The following is a 9,929-nucleotide window of genomic DNA, read 5'->3' as shown; positions in this document are numbered from 1 at the left end:
TAATAATAATAATAATAATAATAATAATAATAATAATAATAATAATAGTAATGATAAATAACACTATTATTATTATTACTATTCTAATTACAGACTTTTCCAAAAAATTCATATGATGAGACAATAGAGAATGTTGAATATAATCTCCATTGAGTTTTACTTGACAGAAGAACATTATCGTCTAGTTTTCAACAAACGCTTAAGAGAAAATAATTTAATTTAGAAAACTAAGGCACACTAACAGACCATACAAATACATGTGATGATGTGAGCAAGTGTATATTCGCAATTACAATACTGTTACTACATAACGATATGATCCTACTAGTTCCATCTAGTATAGAAAAGTAGTAGCTGCGAAAATTAGTAGCAAGAATTCTAAGATAAGGTAGTGTTTCCTTCCAATCAGCTTTATATTTGGTAGTGAGCCTTCGAAGGAAAATATTATTTTCAAAATTATAGCGATTACTTTTAAGGATGTAGGAGCTTCTCTTCATTTAAACACCAAAGCTCAATGTGAATTTTCTCTTATCCCAAATAAAAAAATGGGGAAAAAAATGTGTTAGATTGATATTTCATCTGTCACATAGAACAAATTTGTCAAATTTGTGATTGATTAACTAATACTAAAGGATAGTGAAGTTTTCGATTTCGAATCTTCGAGAGAATTTCTGAGTATTATGCAATTATATTAAGAAAATTGATGTCTGTCATATATTAAATATTTTTATTTATTATAGTATAACAATTATTATACACAAAATTATATAATAAATTGTTATAATAAATATTTTAGATAAAATTATATATAACGGCCGTTTCAATATACTATACTGCCAATATTGAAAATCTATAGTATATGTACGTAACGTGAACCAGGGTTTGGGCATTTATACGCGTAAAATATATTATAATAATCTGTAAAATAATCTTCATCTACATGTACAATGAAAACTATGTTTAACGTGTCATATCACAATAAATATATTCATGGATCATCGAACATTTATAATTCGTCAGAAATATCGGAAATTAATTATGTTTTGCTTGCAATTTTATTTTCAATTACTATTATTTAGTTTGTGAGTACAATTTTTAGCATGCCACGAAAAATTAACAGATCAGATCAATGTAAATTAAATATATAATAATATTTCTTTTTTAATATCACGTATCCCCTATATCACTGTACCTACAGTTAATTAATAATTAATATAAAAAAAAAATTATAAATGAAATGCATATAATTTAATCTAATCTAAAACTATTTTTTATTTTTTTAGAACCATTTGTAAAAATACGTCCCAAAAAATCTATTAATTATTCATTAATCGATCAGTTAATTTATAATAATTGCTTATTATTATATTGTCTACACGAAAAAGGTTCGCATAAACATAACGTAAACAATCTGTGTAAATGTAATCTTGTTTACAACACAACCCTATAAACGTGAACTCTGTAGATTTTTACTGACAGTATATATATATCAGCCAAAATTAATTGTTAGCGCATGGAAATGAAGAAATAATTCGAAAGCACTCGGAGCTCGGACGATCACAGATCGACAACGCGAGAAAATAGGACAAAGGATAATATACCTGTCTTCTTCTATTGTCTGAAGCACACAGAAGCACAGTTCTGAAGTAGCCGGAAGCGCATACGACGTATACGTGATTCTTCTATGTGTGCGTATCCGTATCCCCTCTAATACGCAGGCGCCGCAAGGCTCATAAGTCTAAGTGCTCCGACACAGCTGCTGATGCGATTCCGGCATCGCTGAGTGGCGTGGCCGGTATAAGCCGCCGGTCAGTTTTTGGCGTTGTTTCACAGTCATTGTGTGATTCGTATGATTCCTCCAACGACTATTTCATTTTTCGCCGACTCTGACCATATCGATCCCAGTATTGGGATCAGGTGCCATTTTCTCTTCCATAACAACAAGAAGACCATCTTTTGCGGTTGATTGCCAGAGCACGTTGTCTTGTGTTTCATCGCTATTTTTTGCAATTACTCCTTTGTGACATTGAGATCTCGTGCAATTTGCATAGAAAAATTTGATGACGTACAAGAAAGAGTGAAATATTTTTATCATTCTTGTAAATACACTGTAAATAAGGTTACAAGAGATTTGCAATCATGGTATTACAAAGCAGTAAGTATACAGTATAATGTGTTATTGCAACGTAGCGTGCAGTCAGAAAATTGATGTAAATGTTTAACGTAATTACTTATAATTAAATACAGACAAAATCTTCGGTCGGGGTTTCTGGATCTTGGTAGCCTAATAATAATGGTTTTGTGTGAATTTTCTATGCTCTTTCCGACTCAACAAACTGCATGTCAATTATTTGTCTGTCTTGAAACACAGGTTTTTATCGGAAATCCAGACTATTTAAGTTGATAATCGATTTAACTTTTAGTGTTAACAAGCATCTTTTTTTTTTTAACCATTATAAAAGTTACATCGATTATTGGTTAAGTATGTGAATTTAGTGTTTGAATGAAAAACTATGTTTCAAGATCGACAAATAATCAGCGTACAGTTTGTTGAGGTGGAAGAAATATACAAAATTCACATAAAAATATTATTATTAGACTACCAAGATCCAACCTGATCAAAAATGACACTTCTCTATATTTAATTGTAAGATACAAATTGATGAAATTTCATTTATTATTGGTTAATTACTTATATTGGAATGTAACAAATCTATGTCTTTTCAGAGTTTGTAAATCAGAGCAAGGAGGAGCGTATGGTGATAACAATTGGCGAAATTATACAAGAGTTATTAAAGGCACATAATGAAAATCGAGACGTTGATCTAAATAAATTGAAGACGAGAATTTCTTCAAAGTATGGCCTGGACTCTTCTCCAAGATTGGTTGACATTATCGCAGCAGTACCTAGTTACGCTAGGAACATGCTTCTGCCGAAATTGAAGGCTAAGCCTATCAGGACTGCTAGTGGGGTTAGCTTAACTTTGCATCATTGTCAATCGTTGTATGTGTATACCGATTATCTTTACGATACAGAAAAAAAAGTAATACAATTATTGCAGATTGCTGTTGTAGCAGTGATGTGCAAACCACACAGATGTCCACATATTAATATGACGGGAAATATCTGTGTTTATTGCCCCGGCGGCCCAGATTCTGACTTTGAATATTCAACACAATCGTATACAGGATACGAACCCACGTCGATGAGAGCTATACGCGCGAGATATGATCCTTTTTTACAAACAAGACATCGCATTGAACAGGTAAAGCGAATGCTGCTACGGTTATGTGTCATATAATTTCCAATCATCTTTCAGTCTTTGTAAAATGATCATGTATATATGTTACACTTTTAGTTAAAACAACTGGGCCACAATGTCGACAAAGTCGAATTTATTGTTATGGGCGGTACTTTTATGTCATTACCAGATGCCTATAGAGATTATTTTATACGGAACCTACACGACGCGCTGTCTGGTCATACAAGCAGTAATGTTGACGAAGCAGTGAAGTACTCGGAACGTAGTACTACCAAGTGTATTGGTATCACCATTGAAACTCGGCCTGATTATTGTCTCAAGAAGCATCTCTCGGATATGCTACGTTATGGGTAAGTTTGCTTTTAATACAATGTCTGAGATTAGGTAACCACTTGCAATAAAAATAAATGAAATTGATAGATGCACACGTTTGGAAGTCGGTGTACAATCGATATACGAAGATGTGGCGCGGGATACTAATAGAGGGCATACAGTACGTGCCGTATGTGAGAGTTTTCAACTGGCAAAAGATGCCGGATTTAAGGTGATAGCTCACATGATGCCAAATTTGCCGAATGTCGACTTGGAACGAGATATCGCCCAGTTTATAGTAATGTCGCTGCATTTGTACATAACAATGTTAACTTATACAATAATTTCTTGTTAATACTTATACTTTTGTATCGATTTTTAGGAATTCTTCAAGAATCCTGCGTTTCGAGCGGATGGACTAAAAATTTATCCAACATTGGTTATACGTGGCACCGGCTTGTACGAATTATGGCAAACTGGAAGATATAAGAGTTACGAGCCCAGTGTATTAGTCGATTTTATAGCCCATATTCTAGCTTTGATACCACCGTGGACCCGCGTTTATCGCGTACAACGTGACATACCAATGCCATTAGTGAGGTATAAATTTAACATTAGATTGCACAAGCGAATAATACGCTTATGATAGATAACAATACATATATTTTTTCATGTAAAAATTATAGTTCTGGTGTAAAACACGGGAATTTGCGTGAATTGGCTCTAGAAAGAATGAAGGATATGGGCACAGAGTGCCGTGATGTTAGAACACGCGAAGTAGGAATTCAAGAAATACATCAGAAAGTACAACCCTATGAAGTTGAACTTATACGACGTGATTACGTAGCCAATGAGGGATGGGAGACATTTTTGTCATACGAAGATCCCTTGCAGGACATTCTAATTGGCCTGCTTAGATTAAGAAAATGTTCTACCAGCACATTCAGGTATAATTTTCACATTTTATTTTATTTGCTGTTTATGTCATATCTACTACTATATCATATGATGTAACATGTCTTGATATTTAGAACATGAATTCTTTAGTAACGTAAATATCAATTAAAATAAAAATAGGTTCCCGAATTAGGTCGCCATTCACCAACCTTAATTTTCCAATCAACTTATGAAAAGTTTACATGGAATGAGGATCGGGACTTACAAATTGATCATGCTCAACCATGCGCAGCCATGCATCATCCCGATATCTTTAAATTAATGTATGCTCTTTTTGTAGGCCGGAATTAAAAGAAAAAACTTCTATAGTAAGAGAGCTTCATGTTTATGGCAGCGTAGTACCTATTAGCGCTCGCGATCCTACAAAATTTCAACACCAAGGGTTCGGTATTTTGTTAATGGAAGAAGCTGAACGAATCGCAAAAGAGGAACATAAATCTGATAAAATTTCCGTAATTTCAGGTATGTGGTGTAACGCTTTTACATCTTTCGCATTCGCGTTTGCATTAATTATTGGATTAAACTGATCAAAGGTTTAAAAATTCATACTAACAAACTATTTTTTTGCAGGCGTTGGTACACGTAATTATTACAGAAAATTGGGTTATGAACTTGACGGTCCATACATGTCTAAAATGCTTATATAACTAAGAAAGTGAATTTTCAGAGAGAGAAAAAGACAATAAATAATATATGTAAATAAATAAATAATGAAACTAATGCAATATTAAAAACGAGTTTAAACTGTAATAAAAAAACATGGTTTTATTTACTGTAATAATATAATAAGATTTTATAAATCTTAAAAATTAAAAGAGTTTAACGATAGAAAAGTTTATATTACTGTAGCAAATAATTAATTTTAATTAACAGTTTATTATTTTTAAAAACGAGATGGCAAATAAAACTTAAAACATGATATTGCTTCAATAAAATAGAATATTTTATTTTAAAATAATATAAAAAATAATTGTAAAGCTAGATGAGCTATTAACGTTAGCTATATTCAATTGTAGTTAAGTATCATTTTACTTAAATATTAGGTGCTATTATTCTTATAATATAAAAAAAATGTTTGTAATTCTTAAAATGATTGTAGCCCTAACTCAGAGATGTTTCAATATCAATCGAAAGTACTATTAACTTCGCGTCATTAATTTAATTTTGTACGTTTAGATACACACACACACATGTACATTTTACATAAAAAATCATAGAATTTTATTGTATTACACAAAAGTTTATATATGTGTGTATACACGCACGTATACGAACGTATAGTTTTTGACATGTGTGAAATATGCAAAATTATATGCAAATTAGAGCTGCGTTCCCTTTTGACGCTTTCAACGCTATAAGCATCATTCTGTCTTCGCTGCACATCGAATATCAAGATGGAGTGATGCTTTTAGCGCTGAAAGCGTCAAAAAGAACGTAGCCTAGAAGACGCCATGTTCTTATCGTTCGCCATTCAAATATCGGGAAAGATGATCGCTATATGTACAAAGCTATAATACAAAAAGCTTGTGTCGTTTTATGCATCAGCGATGTCGCACGTATATATAATAATAAAGATTAGCATTGCATTATACTGACTGTAAAGCGATCCAGCGATGATAGTATATCCGTCGCGACATCGGCGAGAATGGCCGCGAAGGGGATCCATTCCAGACGCAACGAAAGCGAATTGTTGATACTAACCGATATTGAAATTACAATGCTCTCGATACGTTACGATAAACATTGCCGGCACTTCGCGGAAGACACTCGCGATAATTTTTTGCACACCGGACTCTTTCACACCGTAATAATCGCGAAAGATACGGATCGAGCGATTCGAATGCGACCCCGCAGTCGCCGCGGCGCGTTCAGTATAAACCATAGAGATATAAGAATAGAGTGCGCGAGCGAGCTGAAAAAGCGATATAGGAATAGAAAGAGAAAGCTGCGCATGGGCCCCTTCTGTCTTTGTTTCGCATGCACGCGTAGACAAAGACAGAAAGGGCCTATATAGCCCAGTAAAATGACTCGAAATTTGTCGATTTCGAGGAAATAATACTGACTAGGCTGAAACTTTGTAAACAGGCTTGTTTTAGGGTACTATTCAACATATTAAAAGTCCCCACGTGTAGACGCTACGTTGCGGGGAGGGGAGGGTCCAAAAGGTCCCAAAAATCAGTTTTTCGCAAATAACTCGGAAAATATCAACTTTACGAAAATTTATGTAGATATAAAAATTGTAGCTTACAAAATTCCGCACAATTTCGTTTTTTATTTAAGTCTGTACGACCAAGTGGAGCAGAGATAGAATTATTTTCAAAATTTGAAGGAAATAATACTGACTGGGCTGAAACTTTGTAAACAGGCTTGTTTTAGGGTATTATTTAACATATAAAAGTCCCCATGTGTAGACGCTACGTTACGGGCAGAGGAAGGTCCAAAAGGTCCAAAATATAAAAAAAAAACCAGTTTTTCGCAAATAACTCAAAAAATATCAACTTTACGGAAATTTATGCAGATATAAAAATTGTAGCTTACAAAATTCCGCACAATTTCGTTTTTTATTCAAGTCTGTACGATCAAATGGAGCAGAGATAAAATTTTTTAAACACCGGTAGTTTTGCGACGCAACAAAAACCCGTACACGCGTCGCGCATTTTTCACTAATATCTCGAAAATGGACTCTCAAATCGAGGCTAACGCGTATGCGCGTTGCGCATTTTTTGCTAATATCTCGAAAATGGACTCTCGAATCGAGGCAAAACTACCAGTGTTTAAAAAATTCTATCTCTGCTCCATTTGATCGTACAGACTTGAATAAAAAACGAAATTGTGTGGAATTTTGTAAGCTACAATTTTTATATCTACATAAATTTTTGTAAAGTCGATATTTTCCGAGTTATTTGCAAAAAACTGATTTTTGGAATCTTTTGGACTCTCCCCTCCCCGCAACGTAGCGCCTACACATGGGGACTTTTAATATGTTGAATAGTACCCTAAAACAAGTCTGTTTACAAAGTTTCAGTACAGTCAGTATTATTTCCTCAAAATTTTGTCATTTTACTGGGCTATATATGCAGCGTTCTTTTTCTATTCCTATATCGCAGCCTCTTACGTGCTAGCATATGACTCGCGCACTCTATTCTTATGGTATAAACAGATGATTGTGATTTAAAATCTCTACTCTGAGTGCAATCCCGCGTTTTTCAAAATGGCGGACATACGGTAAACACATATCTCGCAGTAACTATATTGTGACGTCCCGCAAATTAAATTTTTACTACCGTTCAAATTTTTTTTCAGATTTAATCCTCATTTATTCATTATCTTTCTCTTTATAACCTTTTGCCTTTGTCTCGATCTTAATAACCTTATTTATTATAGTTCTACTTATCTATATAACTATATGAAGGTATCAAGTGTAACTCGGACATCGCAACATTCGCAACGCTTTTCGTCGAAACTTACCATACGATAGATATTAATTTAAGCGCGATTTGTCAGCGTCGAAACGTCGGCAGGAATCAAAGAACCTAAAAAGGATCTAGTTTCATTTTCGGCGACGAAGCATCCGGCTGATAACGCGAGGAAATTACTCGGGTTATCAGTCGCGAATTCCTTGCTTACATTTGCCGAATGATCTAAGCTTCCTCGGAATCCTCGGGAGCGTTAGATGATTCTAACCAATGACAGCTGGAGAAACCTCCCCAAAATTGCCCTTCTATTCGCTCACGAGCAAATAGCAGCACGGCAAATTCGGCTAGCATTCGAATAAAAACCGTGTACAGCCGGGACACATTTATTATTCATTATTCCTTCAGTTATTCTTTATTTATTCTTTCAATTATTCTCTTATTCAGCAGTGTCATTTTACTTTTAGCGTCAGTGCATTTAATTATGTATTACTTCTTGAAATCTGCCTCAGAGCTGTTCCGGCTTGACTCAATCGTCTCTTTGACGATTCCCGAAGAGGTTTCTCCAACAAACGAGGAAACTATAATGACTGTGAGTCAAATTCATTATTAATACATCTGCGAGCGAACAATACTTGTAAAACATATTCCGTTTCCTATATGTATATATAAGTATTTCCAGTTTAAATAATTGTAATATCCATATCTGGTTTATACAAAATTGCAAAAGTTGTGTTTAGTATTCCAGAACCTTATTAATAAACTCAATTTCATTATTAAATTTTAATTTCACAATAAGTGTTTATAAATCCAGTTATGTCAAATCCTCAACTTATACTTTTCCATCGCGTGCGTAAATTATCACTATTATACATATATAGGAAGGCGCACTATTATTCAAAAGTGTACATACGCATAAAATTATAATGTATTTTGTTTGCGATTTTTTATAACCATTTATCTTTGTAGACGTCAATGATCATTTACACTTTACACAGAGTGTCAACAAATATAATGCCGCCATTTTCTTAAAAAGAAAATATCACACGGCGAATCTAAATATGTTCAAACAGTGCGCGACAAGCATCGGAGATCCGATCTTCTGTCGCGAGATGGCGCAACGTGATGCGTTTTTAAAGATTTGGTCATTTTATTTTTAATATATTTACGCATTACGCATATTTTTAGATAATTACGCTATAATTTACAATGTTTACAATGCTTGCTAATCTTAAATCATATTTTCATATTTTGATAAATAAGTGTAAAATGATTCTCCTGCGTGATCCTCGTTATTTAAAGAACGACATTCTCAATAATATCCAATTGATATATATTATTCTCTCACTGTTACTACGTTTGCCCCTTGCACAATGCCAGGCAACAGGCAATAGGAACAGGAAATAACCAAAAAATCGTTAATTACAACCTAAAAAATATTCGAATGCTATGATTGGTTGGCAACAGGCAATAGGCACAGAATTTCCAACGTGACGGAAATTCTGTGTCTATTTGCCTGTGTCACTGTTTATTCTGCATTTATATATACATGATTTCTAATTTCTATTTTCTGTTCCTATTGCCTATTGCCTAGCATTGTGCAAGGGGCTTTACGCGAACTTTACTTCTGTATAATAGTAACTTACGATAAAATTCACTACGCGTAAACGAGTAATTCACTCCGTTATTTACGCGGAGGAATTATTGTAAAATAAGTTATTAAAGTAAACGCTTCCGTAAACATAGTACGTAAGAACCAACTGCAATAATTGATTATTAATTATCAACGATTATATTAATTGCCGACGATTAAATCGTTACGCAATAACAGCATTTATATAAGAAAAATCTCTTGAAAGAGCGAACCGAGCGCGAATCAAGTGCTCGGCAACAATCTCATGACGCAAAAACTTGACGATCTTCTTTTAATATTTTTCATTTACCACGAACAGTATCATTTAACACCTTTCAGGACGATCCTAAA

The 9,929-nt window shown here is 33.8% G+C and overlaps 2 protein-coding genes across 2 annotated transcripts in view; one reads left to right on the top strand and one right to left on the bottom strand.

Annotated features, from left to right (window-relative positions):
• The window catches only part of LOC112464982 (protein rhomboid-like), a 194,447-nt gene that overhangs the window by 175,171 nt on the left and 9,347 nt on the right, over positions 1–9,929 (bottom strand). The gene's annotated exons all lie outside the window — the stretch shown is intronic.
• On the top strand, positions 1,738–5,268 carry LOC112464981 (probable elongator complex protein 3). The gene is made up of 9 exons (XM_025032308.1): positions 1,738–2,155; positions 2,728–2,972; positions 3,063–3,266; positions 3,360–3,613; positions 3,684–3,873; positions 3,958–4,175; positions 4,262–4,522; positions 4,813–4,994; positions 5,103–5,268. The coding sequence occupies exons 1-9, from the start codon at positions 2,140–2,142 to the stop codon at positions 5,177–5,179; spliced, it is 1,647 nt and encodes a 548-aa protein (XP_024888076.1). The 5' UTR covers positions 1,738–2,139; the 3' UTR covers positions 5,180–5,268.

Source organism: Temnothorax curvispinosus, unplaced genomic scaffold (assembly GCF_003070985.1).
Source record: "Temnothorax curvispinosus isolate PA1 unplaced genomic scaffold, ASM307098v1 QBEX01014781.1, whole genome shotgun sequence".
NCBI lineage: Eukaryota > Metazoa > Arthropoda > Insecta > Hymenoptera > Formicidae > Temnothorax > Temnothorax curvispinosus.
The sequence above is the reverse complement of the archived record's forward strand: the minus strand, read 5'-3'. Positions and strand labels throughout refer to the sequence as shown.